The sequence below is a fragment of the Squalius cephalus genome, assembly GCF_949319135.1.
Source record: "Squalius cephalus genome assembly, chromosome: 2".
Taxonomy (NCBI): Eukaryota; Metazoa; Chordata; class Actinopteri; order Cypriniformes; family Leuciscidae; genus Squalius; species Squalius cephalus.
Window position 1 is genome coordinate 48,837,770 of NC_137123.1, and position 21,302 is coordinate 48,859,071.

General features: G+C 42.9%; 1 protein-coding gene across 1 annotated transcript in view; it reads right to left on the bottom strand.

Moving 5' to 3' along the window:
* Positions 1–21,302, bottom strand: part of dnah6 (dynein, axonemal, heavy chain 6) — a 94,372-nt gene that overhangs the window by 40,529 nt on the left and 32,541 nt on the right. Inside the window, exons 44-52 of the mRNA XM_079850561.1 lie at positions 13,469–13,615; positions 12,555–12,628; positions 12,201–12,355; positions 11,805–12,036; positions 9,965–10,117; positions 9,677–9,817; positions 3,207–3,449; positions 2,799–2,966; positions 2,341–2,576 (exon numbers count right to left, since the gene is read on the bottom strand). Coding sequence (XP_079706687.1) covers positions 2,341–2,576; positions 2,799–2,966; positions 3,207–3,449; positions 9,677–9,817; positions 9,965–10,117; positions 11,805–12,036; positions 12,201–12,355; positions 12,555–12,628; positions 13,469–13,615 — 1,549 coding nt within the window. The remainder of the gene's footprint in view (positions 1–2,340; positions 2,577–2,798; positions 2,967–3,206; positions 3,450–9,676; positions 9,818–9,964; positions 10,118–11,804; positions 12,037–12,200; positions 12,356–12,554; positions 12,629–13,468; positions 13,616–21,302) is intronic.

The following is a 21,302-nucleotide window of genomic DNA, read 5'->3' on the forward strand; positions in this document are numbered from 1 at the left end:
TCAGCTGCAGATGATGATAATGATGCTGAAAGTAAGGAGATTGGAGAGGGATAAGATTGATGATTGAATGAAAAGAGCACAGATGCTGCACAGTCAGAGTATCTGATGTTAGCATGGCCAGCACATACTGAGTCACACTGTGGAGGATCTCAAAGCCAGAGGGGGTTTATAAAGTGTGAGGGCATATTTTTTTTCTGCAGCTAGATTAGATACCTAAAAGGATTTAATATCAAAACTTCACAAACCTGATGAAATGAAATACCAGAAATAGTGGACTACTGTAAAGGTAAATGTCCAAATCATTCCTGCTTCTTTAGATAAGTCTTGTCTGTCAGGACAGGTAGCCTGGCAGGACAGGTGTCTGATCACAACCATATTATCTCGGATTAAATATGATTCTGCACAGCCCCCCCTACATGGGGTTACATGTGAATGCAGTCATTTTTTTCATCATTTAAGATTTACCCCTGCAGAAATGCTAGTACTATTAATAAATATGTTTAAAATCCTGTACACTCACATGAGATGAAGACCTAGGCTATATCAAAAGAAAAATGTTCTATAAATCTGCAGGAATGACATTTTTGTAGGCCAGCCTGTAAGTTGGTTGTTGGCTCCCTCAGCAAAAGGCTGTTGGTTCCCTCAACAAAAATTCAATAAAATGACTTCAGCGCCACCCTCACTAAGCTTCCAACAACACTTTTAACTTTTGAGAATAGTTTGCAAGAGCACAAGTATAAACACAACATGTATAAACACCAGGTATTCACCGCGAAACACAAGATAACACGACAACATTTAATGGTTTCATCTGCTTGCTCTGTGGCTCCAGTCATTTACAATGTAGGAAAAAAGAGCCACAGTGGCTTCCCAGATTGCAGCAACTTCCATTTTTATTACAGATATTTTACGGCAATTTCCCAGGAAGTTATGATTTTGTTTGCTTGAACCAATGTTAATTTTGACAGCAAATTTTCATTTAGTTTTAATCATAGTCTTTAGTCATCTGAATTGGTTTAGTTTTAGTCTAGATTTAGTCAATTGAAATTTAACAGTCAGTAAATAAGAAACAAAAATAAGAACAAATGCAATTGAAAAAATATTCAAATGAAATAAAGTTTGTCAGATAGGTCTAACAGCAGTTTTCAGGAAAATACTACCTACAGGAAATACTACCTACAGAAATTGAATTTAAAGTAATCAAATGTAAAATAGCAGTGCATAGTCTTTCTTTTATAAATCCGTATTAAAGCTACTAAGTTACTCAGTCAAGAGCAGCGAGTGACTTCCTCTTTTTCTTTTGTTGTTTGAATTAACATTATGGACTCAGCAGCAAGTTTATTAAGCTAAACTGTCACTTTAAGAACTAATGGACGGATCCAAATAGACAACCATTTTCTCCTAACTGTCTACTTTCACTTAAGACATAAAACTGTTTAAATAAATACTAGAGCTGCACAATTCTGGATAAATTGAGAATCCCGATTTTTTGTGTGTAAAAAATGAAGATTGTGATTCTCCCACAATTCTGAAGAAAAAAAACATCAGACAACTAAACAAAATAACATGCAAACTAGAGGTTCTGACAAAATGGGAATTGCTTTAGTCTATTTCAGCGCTTCTTAACCGGGGTGCCGTGTAAAAATAACCCTAACCCTAACATTTTCAAATTACAAAAATGTGTAAAAAAATAAAAATAAAAGTATGTACCATCAATCTCGGATGTCTCTAATAACAACAAATAACGCACACAAATTTATAATAATAATGCAAATCGTAAGTTTTTGGCGTTGAATTGCGTGGGTTGTGCATGATTTCATTATAAATTGACATGACTGATTCCTAGACTTTCAATGGATGGACAAAAAAATGTGATAATATTAAAAAATATCTATATGACAGTAGGTGGTTCTTCCCTGTGGTATTGAAAATCGATACATTTCAAGGTATCGTATCAAAGTAGTATCGTGACAACACTAGTGTAGGGTGCCAAAAAGTTTTGACAATTTTCAAAGGGTGCCGTGACTGAAAAAGGGTTAACACTGGTCTATTAAAAGATTTGTTTGAACAAATTTGAACAAAATAAAAAATTATTTTAATGGAGTCAGTCTCATTCATCAAGACTTGATTTGTTATTGGATGAATCAGTGTTTTTGAATGAAACACGAGATGGAAAAGGTGCTTTATCTGCAAACTTTTTATGCTATACTTTAATTATGGGCAAAGGTTAAATTCGCACCTTTGGGTTGAAACATAGCTACTGTTAACTCATTTCTGGGTTTTAGGACTCCATCCTGCAAAACTAAATATAATACAATATAATATAAAGATAAAACTCACTTGTTGTTGAGCAGAATGCACACCGCCTCCATTACAGTCATGACGAGGTCTGGTGGTTTGGTGAAGACACGGATCTCTGATATGTCAGCTTTATCCAGGGAATTTAGGGCCTTATTGGCACTGTCGAGTGCAGGCAGAGCCTCATCCAGATCACGCTGTGCATCTTCCGCGATGGCCTGAGTCTCCTCTGCCTTTACCTTAGCTAAAGCTTCATCCTCCTTCACAACCCCACGCACCTACAAGTAAAGAGGTCAACAAAAGCAAATGTTAACTGTAAGAATATATACTTTTACGGGTATTATTGAGTACGTATGTAAAATTAAAAAGCAATAATTTGTTTGGGGATTTTCAAAGTGGACAACTTTTCAAGTGGAAAAAAAATAGAATTAATATACAGGTAATTGAGAGATCCTGTGTAAAGAGAGGCAGAATGGTTGTATTATTATTAATACACACACCTGGTCAGCGCTCTCTTGGTCCACAGCAAGCTTCTCCATCAGAGCATTGACATCAATCGATTTCTGCTCAAGCACGGGCTCCAGTGCAGAGAGGTCTTGCTTCATCTTTTCAACTACTTCATTTGTCTCCAGCAATTTAGTAAGACCATTTTTCACGCGATCTCGTGCCTATGCAAACAAATACATGTTACATTCCAAACATTTCTTTCTTTGTCTAGCTTAGATGTGGCCTTTACTCTAAAAAATTATCAAGTTGCAACATCCATGAATTAAATATTTTAAAAGATAACCTTTTGTCTTGAAATTTATTTTAAAATAGTGTTATAAGTTCACAATTTTAAGTAATGATGAAACAACATCAAATATTTATGCATCTTGCATTGCTCATCCATAGCTTCGCCTGCTCACCGCCTGCAGCTGTTGTCTCTTTTCTCCCAGCATGCTCAGGTATAGGTTAATGAGCTCTAAATAGGAGGTGGGCGTGGTGTAGTAGTGTCTGCGCAGTTCAGAGTAAAAACGTTCTGCCATGTCAGTCACACTAACATGGATCTCTACACACATCTCTGAAAAACACTGCTTCATCTCCTCACTGCCAAAATCCACGTTCTGAAAGAAGGTCTGGGACACAGAAAGCAAAGCCTCACGAGGCCACTGAAAAATAAACATGGAAAGAAAGAATACATTTGTGGCAGTCAGTTACATTTTCTAACATTTCACAGAGTGAATTGCATATAACAGTTGTTGTTGTTTTCGTTTTTGGATGCAATATTCCTTTAAATGTTCATTTCCTTTTTATAACTTTATGTATGGTAATATATTAGCTTCCACAAACCAAGTACAAAAATATCATGCAGATCGAACTGAAGACATTATAATAAACTATTCTTTCATTTCATCCAGCAAGAACCATAGCTGTCACCTTGAAATATGTGGGACGAGTGTGAGCGTGTGTTTATACACAAGTAAACAAACACGCGGTGATGGAAACAAATAAGCAAATAAAAGCAGGGTGAACAGCCGTATGGGCTTGCAGCTTAACGCTAATGAGCAGCTGCAGTTGGCCAGCGCTGAGTCATTCATCACACCCACAATCACAACACTACAACAGACAACACAACAAATAAAATCGACACTAGATGCAAACGCACTACACACACTTTATAGTAATTAGCAGAACACCTCGTGGTACACAACAGCCCACAGAGGTCAGTCAACATGCGTCTCATTAGATAATAGAATGAAACAAATGAATGGAGACAAAAAGATATTGAATGATGGGGCCAGAGCATCTGTATGTGTGTGAAGCCCCCTCCCTTTTTTAGAATCAGATTTCCGTCTCTGCGTCATTCTATAAATAAGTACCATTTGTGTCCACAAAATCTAAAGAAAAAGCTAATATTAAAGAGGCCATATTATGCCCTTTTACAAAGTCTTGATTTTGTATGCCTTGGGCAGGAATTATTTAAATAGAGTTTTAAAGAAAACTCAAGACTACAATCGAGGCATTTCAGGGAGTTCAGAACAGTGCTTACTGATATAAAGAATAACTCCCTTAGGAGTGGACTTAGTGCTTTATAACTAATATAAACAACATTTTTCATTTTTCACAGCAACAAGTTCAAAATGTAAAAATGTAAAAAAGCATAATAGGTCTTCTTTAAGAGTTCAGAAAATGACAAATATTAATTCAAAATTAAATCTAAACTTATTCTATTAAAATTTATAAAAAATAAGTTTATGCATTTTACATGTCCATATAGCCAATCATAATTTTTTTTTAACAAATATTTATTTTAGAGATTGCTGCAAAATATGTATTGGTTTTTCCATTCAACCTCCTAGATCAAACTCATTTATTTCAAAATATGACAATTTATTTGCGATTGTGGATTTTGATTCCCCCACCATTCCCCCATTTTTTTTCTTTTTAACAACAGCATATTTAACAACAGCAGCATATTTAATTTTTGACAAGAATGAAAACGAGGCAGTGAGGTACATAGCGTTTAATGGATTATACTGTTGTTTAACAACATACGACTGTTCCGATGTCAAAACGTCTTTCCGGAAAAAAACTATCAGTAGACAAAACCTCCAAGAACCAGTTTAAAAAGTTGTCATTTGCGAAAATTATGTGATCTAGGACCTTTATACAGTGCGTCCCATTGTGGTCCGTGTAACGCTTTGCAGTTCTTTGTTCAATTTGAAATTTAATAATCAGAAATGAGAAAACGGCCCCTTTATTCGTTTTTTCGTTTTTTCAAAAAAACGAAAAAACGAGATTTCGGCTTGATTTTTCGTTTTTTGGTTCACAGGCAAAAAACAAATAAATGACTTCAAAATTCGTTTTCCACATCTGGGCGGCCTGACACGCCCCCTTCCGCCGATTGGTCAAGCAAATCTGAGCATGTGACGTCATCAGTTGTCGCTCAGGGGTGCGTTTCCCGAAAGCATCGTTGGCCAACTATGGTCGCAAGTTCATCGCAATGTCCATTGAACTCTATTGGTAACGAGGGAACTTGCGACCATAGTTGGCTAACGATGCTTTCGGGAAACGCACCCCAGGTCAGGTCTGTTCAACAAAATAATAGTCCTCTACTATGGCTACAGATTCTTAAACTGTACAGGGCAGGTCCGGGCTTTCTTCTGTGCAACTTTACACGTTTCACAGAAATCATTACATCAGAAATATTAATTATTAGTCTGCCACCAGCCTGTTTTATTTAGCTGTGTGTGGTGAAGCTGCGCTTGACAGCGCCGAGCGGGAGAGGCTCACTGACCAATGTCCAGTCAGCAGTCAGAACTTTTCTTTTAGACGCTCCGTTTTGCCACGGGATGGTGATTGCAAATACTGTAATGCCAATCGGCTGATGGTGAAATACATTTTTACTGAAACTGTAATCATAGCCGCGACCCGTGAGAATGAGACAGATGATTGACAGGACGATAGCGGAGGCAATTAAAGGCGCAAGATAACTTATGTTAACAAAAACATAAATAAAAAAAGTGTTTAATATAAGTGACTTTGTCTTTGTTTTATTGTTTTTGTTGTTTTTAATCAAATAATTGTGAACCACAAACTGAGCCTTCGTTTTAAAGGGCAATTTCCAAATATATTTTATTTATTTGTTATAATATGCATTTTATAATACAGCATAAATAAAAACAAACACACGTAATATGTATGCCTATAGGCAAAACACCACAGTTTTTTGGTTTTGTTTGTGTGAACTTTCATCCCATATTTCTTCATGCTCCACGCTCAGCACCCCTACTTCCCATGGTAGGCCTACTACTGTAATTAACATGTAAAATCTTTGGTATATCTATATGTAATATTTAAAAACACTTTACAGTGTGATGGAAATAAACTTTTCTTAAAGCGTGTTGTATACTGTAATAGACAATTGTCCTGCAGAATGATGAGGTTTTTTGTAAGAAAAACATTGCGAGCAAATGTCGAATTGTTGTTTAAAATATAAATCAACAACATAAGAGGCTTTAGGCTGTCTGATGAACTCTGTATGAACAAACACACAGCTTTGCAGTATAGGTGGCACAGAAGCAGCATCTGACCCTGCATTTTTAGATGTACATTACACACTGTCTAATGCAGCTCAAAGGAGGCACTGTGAATTTGCATAGCAATTTCATTCTAAGCAGCCATTAAATGTGAAGTGACAACATGAAACACTACTTTCAATAGGCCTATATAAAAAAGCAAGTCAGCCTGATAATGATTGAATACCAATTTACTCATTTAGGCTCACAATAAGCAGATTACATAATTATACCATGAAAAAAAAAAAAAAAAAGGCTATATATATGTGTGTGTGTGTGTGTGTCCTTGTTTATATTACATTGTGGGGACCAAATGTCCCCATAAGAATAGTAAAACCTGAGATCACCTACATTGTGGGGACCAGCCAGCGGTCCCCACTTTTCAAAAGGCTTATAAATCACACAGGATGAGTTGTTTTGAGAAAGTAAAAATGCAGAATGTTTCCTGTGATGGGTAGGTTTAGGGGCAGGGGCAGTGTAAGGGGATAGAATGTACAGTTTGTACGGTATAAAAACCATTACGTCTATGGAGAGTCCCCACAAAGATAGTGAACCAGACACTGTGTGTGTGTGTGTGTGTGTGTGTGTGTGTGTGTGTGTGTGTGTGTGTGTGTGTGTGTATGTGTGTGTGTAAAGGTATGTCACTTACTGGTGGAACCCAAACAGAAGTCCAGTTCTGGCTGTATAATCAAACAATAAAAATGAGAAACAATGCATGCCATCAAGAACATTTATTGATTCCACAGGAACTTGATCCAGTTTCCCCCATTTTTACTAATAACTACTTTGTGTTAATTCAGAGGACAGTAAGGCAAACTATTAAGCATGAACTCGATGAACAGGATCAATTAACATTTTCAAAGCATTTTGGAACTCTTCTTGGTGGAAATTGACAGCACGTTCAAAAAGAGATGAAATGTCAGGATACTGCATAGAAAACGTATGGAGTTCAATTGCCTTTGCAATATTTTGCATTTATATATTTTTGTATAGGCTATATTTTATAGTTTTCAGATGATTTGATATAATTTAATTGATTAGTTTGTTAAATACACATACTTTATCTGTTTGATTATTGTATTATATTTAATACAATATCTCTTCAGTTTAAACCATAAACGCCTGAAAATCTGAAAATCTCTTTGAAAAATTTGTAAAATGAAAAATAAAAAATAAAATCTTGTTTTCCATGCCCTAAGAGCAATAAAAACACATAGGAAAAAAATCCTGACTTAGGTTATCATAATTCATGCATGAAATGGTTAAACACTTTTTTTATTTATGTTTTTGTTAACATAAGTTATCTTGCGCCTTTAATTGCCTCCGCTATCGTCCTGTCAATCATCTGTCTCATTCTCACGGGTCGCGGCTATGATTACAGTTTCAGTAAAAATGTATTTCACCATCAGCCGATTGGCATTACAGTATTTGCAATCACCATCCCGTGGCAAAACGGATCGAGCGTCTAAAAGAAAAGTTCTGACTGCTGACTGGACATTGGTCAGTGAGCCTCTCCCGCTCGGCGCTGTCAAGCGCAGCTTCACCACACACAGCTAAATAAAACAGGCTGGTGGCAGATTAATAATTAATATTTCTGATGTAATGATTTCTGTGAAACGTGTAAAGTTGCACAGAAGAAAGCCCGGACCTGCCCTGTACAGTTTAAGAATCTGTAGCCATAGTAGAGGACTATTATTTTGTTGAACAGACCTGACCTGAGCGACAACTGATGACGTCACATGCTCAGATTTGCTTGACCAATCGGCGGAAGGGGGCGTGTCAGGCCGCCCAGATGTGGAAAACGAATTTTGAAGTCATTTATTCGTTTTTTTGCCTGTGTGAACCAAAAAACGAAAAATCAAGCCGAAATCTCGTTTTTTCGTTTTTTTGAAAAAACGAAAAACGAATAAAGGGGCCGTTTTCTCATTTCTGATTATTAAATTTCAAATTGAACAAAGAACTGCAAAGCGTTACACGGACCCATTGTAAGTCACAGCCTCATTTTTATCTGCGTTAAATTCAATATAGTTGAAAGTCTGGTTGAACAAAATTCAATAATCTGACTAAGGTCTATTAATTTAGCTTAAAATAGCACAATCTTTGACTGTTTGATTTACTCATTTTCCACACACACACACACACCCTCCTCCCCCCCCCCCCCCTCTCCCTCTCCCTCTCCCTCTCCCTCTCCCTCTCTCTCAGGGCCTGAACCAAAACCAGCAAAAACTGTGTGAAAACTGAAGTGAAGTGTAGGGATGAGTGAGGACGAAATGCATAAGTAGTCTTTTTAAAGCATAAAAGTATATTCAAGGATGACAGCTCCTTATCATCATAGTATGCTGCTGCCTGTCTGGCATAAGTGACTCTGTAATATGTGTAGCGACTGGGGTAGCAATTTCCCTTATCAATGTTCCATGCTATTACTGGACAGATTGGCCCTGGAGAATAGATGTGCTCATATTCCTGATGTACACCAAGACTAGTCAGAGCATTTGAGACATATTTGTAGAATTTCTACATACTGTACTGTATTTGGCAGTTATATTGTCAGGCTTTTCTATTTACAGCAAAGTAAGCTAATTGCCTGCACAGATTATGATAGCATTATAATATAACAATATAATATATAACAATAAAGTTTGCAGTGGCTTCATAAATTAATTAAAAACATAAAAAAGCAAAACACACCTGATGCACATTTCTTTGTTCTTCATTTTCTAGAACTAAAGTTTAAGAACCTGCTGTATTTTTGTCTAATTAATTAAGAGTAAGTACACTGTCATCTTACTCCGAAGAAAGTGACTTGAACGCACCTGCTGTCGTAAACACGGCTTCCCACTACGTAAATATGAACTTCCCAGGAGGACTTGAACGCACCATTAGTGCCGAACGCTATTTGCATGACGTTAGTGCCACCTGTTTGAAACTCTGCTTACCACCAGCTTTTTGTAATTAGCACTGATTTTTGTAAATAAGGCACTATCTGTAATAAGCCATTACTGTATGTGATGTGCCTGTGCATATTTAAATTAAGTCATCGTTATTCTTTTTAGTACACCCATGTTTCCTCTCTATGAAACATGAGGAAATGTGTGCAAACTTAATTTAAATATGCACAGTGAAGTACTATTCCAGCACATACAGCAGCTGGTGTGGTTGCAGGTGGAATCTGAATAGAACACAGGGTTTTCACAGGCACAGCGGTTTAGTGGTGAAGTTGTTAATTCACTGCTCAGTAATTTTGGTTTGAAGAAGCAGAAGTAAGATTCCGTCTGAAAGGATAAGGGAGTGATAAAAGGGAAGAGGGGGATTCTCACCTGTACAAACCAGTCGATGGTGCAGCAGTTAACTAGCGAAGGGAACATGCGGCAACGTGAGCGGAAGGAGTCGCCCACAGGGCTCATGCACAGCACTATATGCAACTTCTCACGAACACGAGAGATAAAGAATTGGAAGACCTTGAGACACAAAGACATAAACAGAGATTAGACAACTGACCTCTAAACAGAACAGTAGACCAGCTGAGAATAAATAGTGACGATTTGCACAATGTTTTGTTTAAGGTCATGTTGCGAGATTGGATGGTTATTGGTTGTATCACATACCTCATCCCTGTTTCCTTCAGAAATGCCAGCTTCTTTGGCCTTGGGGCTAATGGCAGCCAGCACCTGTTTTAGTTCATCCTTCTCAAAGAGGTTTGGTACTTCACCAGAGTTCAGCATGTTATTAATGTCCTCCAGGAACTCTTCCACCACAATCTGAAGCAGATTGCAGAAAATAAAATCGCCTGATCAAACAATATCATTCGGCCAACAAAGATTTAAACATTCTGATGCATCACTTTTAAGAATTAATGCCATTTGGCATCATTGATTTAAAATCTGGCATGTCTTGAAGGACTGAGTTTGAATATGTTAATTTTTAAATGAGATAATTAATCAGAGAGGAACATTTTCAGTGAATGATTACTTAATTTTCATTCTGCTCCTCACTCAAACCTATCACACTTTGGTCTGCATACACACACACACACACACACACACACACACACACACACACACACACACACACACACACACTCGTGGGTATTTCAGATATAGAATTTAAACTGGAAGGACACACACACTCTAAGGGCAAGTTTGAAAAACAATGTTTCGACTGTGTGACTCTCCCTTAAGTTTACTCCCTTAAGTCTATCAAAACACTCAAATAAATGACATTTAAAACAGCCTATACAATCAAAGATTCTTATTCCCATTAGTAAATAACTGTACAGATGGGCACACACGCACACTTCACAACATATATCTCATGTCTATAGCACCAGTCTGTGTCTGTCTCGTTAGGAACTGCACATGAAATAATTTAGGAGGTCATTACTGCTGCCAAACCTGAATGCTGAATCACAAAGCAGTAGCATTCTCTGCTTTCATGAGGCAAGACAGTACTTTACAGTACTGGCAGAGGGCCCGAAGTCATAACAGATGACCTACTGTCTACTCCACAGCTCGGAGAAAACCTCTCTGCATCCAGATTCATATCAGGATATCAATAAATCATAACTTTTGAATTGGATACAGGAGGCTGTTGGAGAGGTGCGGTTTTGGGTTAGACTGGGGCAAGCATTCCAATTTCTAGACCCTTATTTTAACTCACACCAATCAATCAACAACAAAAAAACTCATAAAAAGAAATTTGTAAACTGGCATTGAACTGACATTGAAAACATTCGGACAATAGCTGTTGCCCCTGTTGAAAGGACAAAATGGAGCAGAAATGTCATGGATGCAGATGCTTTTGTGGGACACAAATTCAAAATAAGCTAACATTTAAATCTCATATTTCCTGTACAGTAAAAGTTTTTACACAGGACAACTTTTTTGAGCAATGTTGCCAGGCAATGTTGCTTGGGCACTTTCCCATTGAGAATTTCTATCTGGATACTTTAGATCGGTCGTGAGCCCTGTGTCTCACCTGGTTGCCTGTTGACGGCAACATTGCCCAGCAACATTGCCGAAAAAGTTGCCCTGTGTATCATCACCTTTAGCGTTTGGGACTGACTATGTATGCACAATATTGGTAACATATCAGTTATAGGCTGATTTTACATACATTTTCAAAGTAAATTGGACAATATTGGACACACCAATATTGGATATTTATTGTGATTGTACATGTACATGATCATTTCCCCTGTTTTTATATTCAGAATGCCTTTGCAGTCATTCCAGTTAATATATAAAAACACTAATCATTTAAAATTAAATGTAACCTTTAGCAAATCTCAAAATAAATATCCATACAGTTCATTATTATATTGTGATGCATATGTTTACTTGTAGCATTTAAAATGGCTGATTTTAGTTTTTAGTGTTATAGTTGTTATTTGTAGAAAATCGTATAGAATTATAATAGACCATTTAAAAACAGATTCTTTGATTGTACCTGCGTGTCTGTAAAGAGGAAGACCATGTCCTGGCCTTCCACACCTGCCATTCTGTAAAGTTTACGCAGATCTTCGTGGAAGCTCTCGTAATTATAACCACGGCACAACTCAATCTGAAAGCAGCGGTAACCACACATGTGAGCAGCCAGACGTGTTAGAGATTGCTTTCCTGTGCCCCCCACACCAACCAACAGGGCATTGCCACGTTCTTGCCGAATCATGCGGGCGATTCTGTTGACAGAGGAAGAGATGTATGGTAAGAAAAGAAGGTCAACTGGGTGGTTGATAAAAAACATTCTATTAGTAAACTGATCACGATGCCCAGGCTGAATGGCGGGGTCATCTGAACACCTTTTTTTGTGATCTCCAGATGAAAAGGCAAGCTGCATGCTTACCGAGACACGTGTTCAATGGCATCTTGGAAGAACACAAGCTTGGTTTCCTTGGCAAAGGTCGTGTTGTAGTCATCCAGGTAGTCCTGCAGCACCTGGCGAATCTTTTTCATGTCCGTTAGATCCTCATAGACACGGTCAGCCTTGTCTGCTCCAACCTGCAAAATATGCATTCAATAATTTAATAAGAAAATACTATCTAAACATCATTAAATCAAAAAAGGACCCTAATCAGAAAGATGACTAATGCTCTAACTAGCTAAATACTGCAGTTTAAAACAGTAAAATGTAAACACACTTAAAGCATTCCACTGACAGATGCAAAACAGTCAGAACAATCCAAAAAAGTATGTTTACCTTGATAAAATCTCCAAAAATGATGGGCTGGTTCACAAAGTACATTGGCTCTATGTTTATGCTGAAATGTTTACCTGTTGGACAAAAGGAGCAGTTCAGGGTACTAAAGTTTTAGGTAAAGGGTGACAGATTGGGGGCAAAAAATAAATAAATAGAACATTCTGATACAGTAAGTCACACGGCAAAATGAGAAGGATTATAACATTGTTTTAATCTGACCTACTTGCCTCTTTCTAAGAAGTTAAATTTCATAAACTAATGTTTGAAAAATCCTTTTAAAGTTGTTTATATGTCTATGTGGTGTTTTTAATATGCTTTAAGACAAACCATGTGCAAATTCATAAGTCAACACCATTGCTGAGTATTTTCTCCTTAAAACTGCAGTGAACCAAAGACAGTCTCAAAAACATGGTTTGAGATCGCTGGTGTTATTGATTTCACAAACTACCTGTTAAACCAAGGTGAGTGGAGGCAGGGCTAATTTGCAAATTCATAGAACCGCGTATACTAAATGAGGCAAGGGTCTAGAGTTACATTCAAGCTATTTTAAGGCATTAAGACATTTTTTTCAAGGAAAAAAAACTTTTAAATATGTCATTTTGGTGACCAAAGGTGAGTTTTAAGGGATAAAATTGACTACAGGGGGATTTTGAGGCTGCAATTATGAGTTGAACTCTAAGTATGAATTACAATTAGCGTTTTACGATATCAGCATATGCAATAAAACAGCTCTTATACATCATGACACAGCTATTAAAATTAAAATAATGTTTTTCGACTTTGTGGCCACCTCTCTACCCACCAACGTATATTGTATTGCAATATTCCATTAAGAATATATGCTTTCAAAGTTGTCTGCACTAAACTGAACTAAGAGATTAACAGTGAAAAGGATTCAAGGGTCAGAGACTTACTGGCCATCTCAGAGATCATAGTATTGAAATAGCTCTTGTCCTCGTTGTTGATGAGTCGATCGTGGAAGACACGTTGACACTCGTGACAGAACAAACGGAAGATCTGGGTTTGATCTCTCACTGTAGTTGGCTCACACTGCAACATACCTATACAGAAACACACATACACAGGCAGAGAATTTATATGATTTTCTTTCACATAAATAAAGATTCTTCATTATGTCTTTCATTTTATAAGAATGACTTCTGGTAAAGAATCAATTCTGTGTCTACAGATCAATGAACAGTAATAGATTAACTTGTCTGGGACCTTTTGTTAATAAAAACACACATAAAAACATAATGGTGGTTGTGCTGATTGGTTTTCGTTTACATTGTCAGTATTTATACAAGCCTACAATTCAGCACCTGGATGGGTCCTAAAGGATAAAAGAACATATTAGCAGCCCCCAAGTCTCCTGTCAAATTACGAAAGAGCATTTTTATTGGCCATTTGGAAGCTCAAAAACAAAAGAAGCTCTTTACAAGCCCTTGGTGTATTTAAGCACTAGACTCAAGTTGCCAAATACTCTGGACAAAAAGGCTATGAGTTATGGATGCATTGTGATTTGTGTGCAATTTATAAATTGTTACTGTTATAAACTGCTAAAAAAAAAAAACACTCTCGACCCTGCCTGCCCTGCCAACTACCGCCCAATCTGCCTGCCCTGCCAACAACCGCCCAATCTCTCTTCTTCCATATTTTTCAAAACTCCTTGAGCGCCTAGTTCACATACGTCTATCACAATACATATCCGTCAACTCCCTCTACCCACGATTCCAATCTGGTTTCCGTCCTTCCCATTCCACGGAGACTGCTCTCCTCACTGTCCAGAATCATCTGGCCAACTCCTCTCATGCTGGCCTCTCTTCAATTCTCATTCTCCTTGATCTCTCCTCTGCCTTTGACACAGTCGATCATCCCATTCTCCTCTCCACCCTTTCCAACCTCGGCATTTCTGGAACACCCCTTAGCTGGCTGCACTCATACCCATCTTCCCGCACCTCTGCTGTTGCTTTCAACAGCTTCACTTCTCCCCCCTCCCCTCTGACTGTTGGTGTTCCCCAGGGCTCTGTCCTTGGACCCTTGTTATTCTCTCTGTACACCTCACCTCTTAAAGCTCTAATTTCTTCATTCAATTTCCCCAACCGTTTCTTTCCTATTGACACCCAGATTTTATTTTCCTTCCCTTCCTTCACCCCTGACCTCTCTGCCCATATTACTGCTTGTTTGACTGCAATCCAATCTTGGATGGCTCGCCAATACCTCCTTATCAACCCATCAAAAACCGAAATCCTTTTTTCCCCTCCCCTTCTTCCCCCCCTCCCACCCCCACCATCTCATTTCCTCCCCTGTCCCTCATTCTGGTTAACTCTGCTCGCAACCTCAGCCTCATCTTTGACGCTGCCCTTTCCCTTGCTGATCATATCTCGGCCACTACAAGCACCTGTCGATTCCACCTATTCAACAACCGCAAAACACACCCCTCCATCTCTTTCTCTGCCACTAAACTCCCTGGTTCATGCCCTCATCTTCACCCGCTTTGATTACTGCAACTCACTCCTTCTTGGCCTTCCCTCCTATGCCTTCACACCACTACAGCAAATTAAAAATGCCTCTGCCCGTATTATATTCAACCTCCCCCTCTCCTCTCATACCTCCCCTCTTCTCCACCAGCTACACTGGCTTCCTGTTTACTTTCGCTGCTTAATTAAATTCCTTACCCTAGTCTACAAATCCCTCCATGGTCTTGCCCCACCCTATCTGGCTGCACTTATCACCTACTATGTTTCCTCCTGTCCCTTACGCTCTCAATCTCTGCTGTCCCTCTCGGTCCCACCCTCGCCCTGTGTCCAATCCCGTTTCCGTTCCTTCTCCCTCCTGGCTCCTCTTCATTGGAATAAACTCCCACTCCATATAAAACAGTCCCCTACACTACGCAGTTTTCGCTCCTCCCTTAAAACTCTAGCCCATCCCACTGCGTATCCTAGCCCGTAACCCCCGGTCAGGACTCTGCTTGCTTGCCCAACCCTGCCATAGCCTCTGTTCTCACTGTAGCACCACCCTACTTACTCACCCTTGCCCAATAAACGTACCTTCTTCCTTCAGCCTTTTCTTTTCAATGTACCACTTAGCTTAAAAATTGTTCAGCGCCTTGGTTAAAGGTGCTATATATATATATATTGTAATGACCTGGCAGTCAGCTCTAGCAGCTGGGTGCATTATGGGTACTTGTTTGTTGGGGGTTGATTTATGCGTTATTTAAGCAAGATGGTTGGGTTTTTGTGTTAGTAAAGTTATGTGTGTTTATGTTTGAGTTAGTTTGAGTGTTCTTGGTTCATTTACTGCTTTATGTAAAAATGTGGTTCTCACCGTCGTGGTAAGAGATGTGTAAGATGGGGTTTTGCCTGTGCAGTTCTTATTCTGTTGTTCTGAATAAAAGAGAGAGTAAGATGACAGTACTGCCTCCTGCTGGTTTGTGCTACTGATGCTCACTTGCTGAGACACTCATGGTCGAGCGGTGTATGGGACATGAGTGCTCTAGCTCGCGCTAGTAATTAGCCTAGAAAAAGTAAATAGCGTAGTTTAAGCTCCACTCAGCTCCCACGCTTAATAACTGCAGTTATTACATTGGTGTCAGAAGTGGGATTTAGGCTGTTTCAAAGACGCCATTATGGAGCAAAGTATAGGCGAATTAGAGCGTGCCATTCAAGAGAACAGCATCATGCTAGAGCGTCTGACGAGTGAGACGACGCGGAGGAGCAGGGCTCCGCACCGGCCTGATGGCGCTAGTGTACACCGGACAGTGTACCGCTCTCCTAGTCACAGGCAGAATGAATTTCCATCCATCACACCGACACTCCAAACCAATGGCCGGCCAGGCCCCCTCACACGATCGCCTGCCAAGCTGCCACGATATAGCGGGTTGACGCCCCTGGAGCCCTACCTGGCACAAGTCGACCTGGCCGCCCTCCACGATGGATGGAGCTGTGAGGAGACAGCGATTCACTTGGCCCTCGCTTTGGAGGGTTCCGCGCTCCAGGTCCTCATCGATCTGTCTCCTGAGGAGCGGCGTGATCTCCAGGCCCTCACCGCTGCTCTCAACCGCCGCTTCGGGCAGAGAATCTCCGCAGAACAGAGCAGGGAGGAGCTGAATAACCGACGTCGCCGCGAGGGAGAGAGTGTGGGCGCTTTCGCCGCTGATATCCGGGTTTACGCCCGGAAGGGCTACCCTACCTTCCAGGCCGCAGCACGGGAAGAGCTGAGCCTCCATGCTTTTCTGCGGGGTCTTACACCTGAGCGGCTCCGCCAACATGTCCGCCTGTTGTCACCCCGAGATCTAAGTGAGGCGCTGAGAGAGGCTGAGCGAGCTGAGGATGTGCTACAGGATGGGACGGCGACAGGTCAATCTCCACTCCGGCGTCATCTGACGAGAGCAGCCGAATGGGAGGGGGACGGGGTCCGAACTGAGGAGGAGGTCAGCCGTGTTCAACCAGCAGCGACCCCACGACGGAGGTCGAGGCTAGACCGCTGCTACCGCTGCGGAGAACCGGGGCATTTCGCCAGGGACTGCCCTGCCCCAAGCCCCCGGCCCAGGGCAACGTCACCCCCGGGAAACGACCTCGGAGTGAGGCAGTGAGGGGACCCTCACCCCGTTCTTCAACACCCCTCCATTACGACTGCCCTACCGTAGGGCGCTGCGGTTTTGCCAGAGGACTGTACCTGGACTGTGTTGTTGATGGGCAGCCCTGCAGCGCCCTGGTAGATACGGGGTCCACCATTTGCTTACTACGAAAAGGACTGTTGTCGGAAACTGCCGGTCCTCTTCCGAAGGACTGGACCCCCACCAATACCGAACTGCTCACCGTCACAGGTGAAAGGACAGTAATGCCTGGAAAGAAGCTGCTGTCTGTGGTGGTGGGGATGAGCCAGACGAGCCACGAGTTCTGGCTCGCCGATATCAGAGATGAGTGTATTGTGGGCTTGGACTTGTTGGCCCGCTGGGGAGCATGTGTCGATGTGCCAGGGGCCGCCCTATGCCTAGGTAACGAGACCGTGCCGCTTCGATTGGGCCGGGGCCGTCATGGAGAAGCTCCGGCCCCCAACCGCCACCCGAGAGCTGCAGAGACCCAAGGTGAGCCTCCGAGGACTATTGCAGCTCAGACCAGTGCATCTCAGTCACTACCACCCCACTCTCCATCCGCCCCCACGTCACCTGAAACTGTTGCTGCTGTTGAGGAGTTGGGGCGGCGAAGCAGTGAGCATCTGAGTGTACCACAGCAGGAGCAGTTACAATGCTTATTGGGAGACTTTGTGGACATTTTTGCTGCCCGAGAGGAGGATTGTACCAGAACAGCTCTGGTGCAGCATCACATTGACACTGGCCCCGCTGCCCCCATTCGTTTACGCCCCCATAGACTGCCTCTCGCCAAACGCCAGGCTGCTGAAGAAATGATCAGAGAAATGGCAGCTAATGGCATTATTGAGCCCTCAGACAGTCCCTGGGCCGCACCCATGGTCATGGTGCGGAAGAAAACGGGGGGGTGGCGCCCTTGTGTAGACTTTCGGCAACTAAATGCGGTCACCCGCAAGGACTCATACCCACTGCCGCGCATTGATGATGCATTGGATTATGTAGCTGGATCCTGTTGGTTCAGCTCTTTGGACTTGCGCAGCGGTTATTGGCAAGTGGAGCTGGCGACAGAGGCCCGGCCCAAAACTGCATTTACCATAGGGCAAGGACTGTGGCAGTTTAAAGTGATGCCCTTTGGACTGTGTAATGCCCCAGCCACCTTTGAGAGGCTGATGGAGCGGGTCCTTAAAGACATCCCCCGCACCCGCTGTGTGGTTTACTTGGATGATCTGTTAGTCCATGCCAGAGACTTTGACCAGGCTGTACACAACTTACGGGAGGTCCTGACAGCCATCCGTAATGCTGGGTTGCGGTTGAACCCGGCCAAGTGCAACATGCTCACCCGCCAGACACTGTTCCTGGGGCATGTGGTCAGTGAGAGCGGGGTGGCTACTGACCCAACAAAGGTGGCCGCGGTGAGGGACTGGCCCCCACCAACCAACATCACTGAGCTGAGGAGCTTCCTGGGTCTGGCCTCGTATTACAGGAGGTTCGTCAGAGACTTTGCAACCATCGCCAGCCCCTTACATCAGCTGACAAACAAGGGCCGGCGATTTGGGTGGTCAGAGGACTGCACTGTGGCCTTTCAACAGCTAAAAGCCGCTCTCATCGATGCTCCTGTCCTGGCCTACCCTGACCCCAACCAACCATTCCTTGTGGACACTGATGCCAGTAACGTGGGGGTCGGGGCCGTACTATCTCAGAGGGGGGAGAATGGAGAGCGAGTGGTGGCCTATTATAGTTGCAGCCTCAGTCGCCCAGAAAGAAATTACTGCGTCACCCGGCGGGAGTTGTTAGCAGTGGTCCTGGCGGTCCGTCACTTCAGGCCCTACCTCCTGGGCACCAGGTTCACACTGAGGACCGACCATGCTAGCCTCACTTGGATGTTGAATTTCCGCCAGCCAGAGGGTCAGGTGGCAAGGTGGCTGGAGATCCTTCAAGAGTATGACTTCGAGGTCCAGCACCGACCAGGGCGGCAGCATGCTAACGCTGACGCCCTCTCCAGACGTCCATGCTTTGCTGACGAATGTCGGTACTGCAGTCGCCAGGAAGAACGAGGTCTGGGGCCATCGTCGGCAGCAGTAAGGCCGGGTGGCAGTGGGGGAGATGGGGAGCCATTCACCACTGAGCAGCTGAGGCAACATCAGACGAATGATCGCGTTCTGGTGAAGGTGAGGGGCTGGTTGGAGGCCCAAACCCGTCCGGACTGGCCAGCTGTGTCCTCTCAGGGGCCTGAGATCAAGACACTTCATTCCCAGTGGGGCAGCCTGGAGCTCCACGAAGGCGTGATCTACAGGCGGTGGCAGGCACCGGGGGGGGGCATCGACCGCCTGCAACTCCTGGTTCCCCACGCTTTGCGGCCGGAGGTCCTCCGTTGGGTTCATGGGGCAGCTGGAGCCGGTCATTTCGGGAACTCCAAGACAGTGCGGCGACTGCGGCAGCGGTTCTACTGGCCGGGATGTCGGCAAGATACAGAGCTGTACGTTCATTGCTGTGATATTTGCACGGCACAGAAGGGACCCAGCCAACGCTCTCATGCGCCGTTGCAGCAGTACCTAGTCGGGGCGCCTATGGAGAGGATCGGGGTGGACATCTTGGGTCCGTTTCCCATCACAGAGGCTGGCAATCGCTTTGTCCTGGTCGCTATGGACTATTTTACGAAGTGGCCAGAGGCGTATGCAGTGCCGGATCAGAGTGCCTCCACGACGGCGCAGCGACTGGTGGACGAGATGTTCGCCCGGTTTGGGGTGCCGGACGAACTTCATAGTGACCAGGGGCGCAATTTTGAGAGCCGACTGTTCAGTGAGGTGTGCCAGCGATTAGGGGTGAAGAAAACAAGAACCACTCCCCTCCACCCGCAAAGCGATGGATTAGTTGAGCGGTTCAACCGCACCCTGGCCACCCAACTTGCCATCTTGACCAGTCAGCATCAGAGAGACTGGGACCAGCATCTGCCCCTGGTCCTGTGGGCATATAGGACAGCGGTGCAAGAGTCGAGTCAGTGCACACCGGCGGCACTGATGTTTGGGAGGGAGCTCCGCACACCAGTGGACTTGGTGTTCGGGTCTCCCCCCGAGCCGGAGATTGCTGGGGGGCCAGAATTGGATTATTTCAGAAAATTGAAGGAGCGTCTGAGTACGGTCCATCAACTGGCCAGGGAGGCTCTAGAGGACGCTGGAGCTCGCCAGAAGCGGGCATACGATGCCCGGGCCCATGGGCCTATGATTGGACCAGGGGACAGAGTGTGGGTGTTCTGCCCCCAGAGGAAGCGGGGGTTGTCACCAAAACTGACTCATCATTGGCAGGGACCCGGGGAGGTTCTGGACAAAATTTCTGAGGTTGTCTTCCGGGTCCGAATGCCGGGACGGGGTAGACGGGTGGTGCTTCATAAGGACCGGTTGGCACCATACCACCCACTGGTTCCAGAGCAAAAGACTGATGGAAGCCAGAGAGGCTCCCCAAAATCCACTCCCAGCGCCGAGATGGACAATAACGGACTCAGGGCTGAGCCTGGCGCTGGGGGTAGAACACCAGGGAGGTCGAAGCGTGTTCGACGCCGACCGGGACATTTGTTGGATTTTGTTGTGGGAGATTAGGGTTGTGGGGACACTAACCCTCTTGGGGGGGGGTTATTGTAATGACCTGGCAGTCAGCTCTAGCAGCTGGGTGCATTATGGGTACTTGTTTGTTGGGGGTTGATTTATGCGTTATTTAAGCAAGATGGTTGGGTTTTTGTGTTAGTAAAGTTATGTGTGTTTATGTTTGAGTTAGTTTGAGTGTTCTTGGTTCATTTACTGCTTTATGTAAAAATGTGGTTCTCACCGTCGTGGTAAGAGATGTGTAAGATGGGGTTTTGCCTGTGCAGTTCTTATTCTGTTGTTCTGAATAAAAGAGAGAGTAAGATGACAGTACTGCCTCCTGCTGGTTTGTGCTACTGATGCTCACTTGCTGAGACACTCATGGTCGAGCGGTGTATGGGACATGAGTGCTCTAGCTCGCGCTAGTAATTAGCCTAGAAAAAGTAAATAGCGTAGTTTAAGCTCCACTCAGCTCCCACGCTTAATAACTGCAGTTATTACAATATATATATATATATATATATATATATATATGAAGAGTTTGGTTCCAAAACGCGATAAATCCATTTTGATTAATTTGAG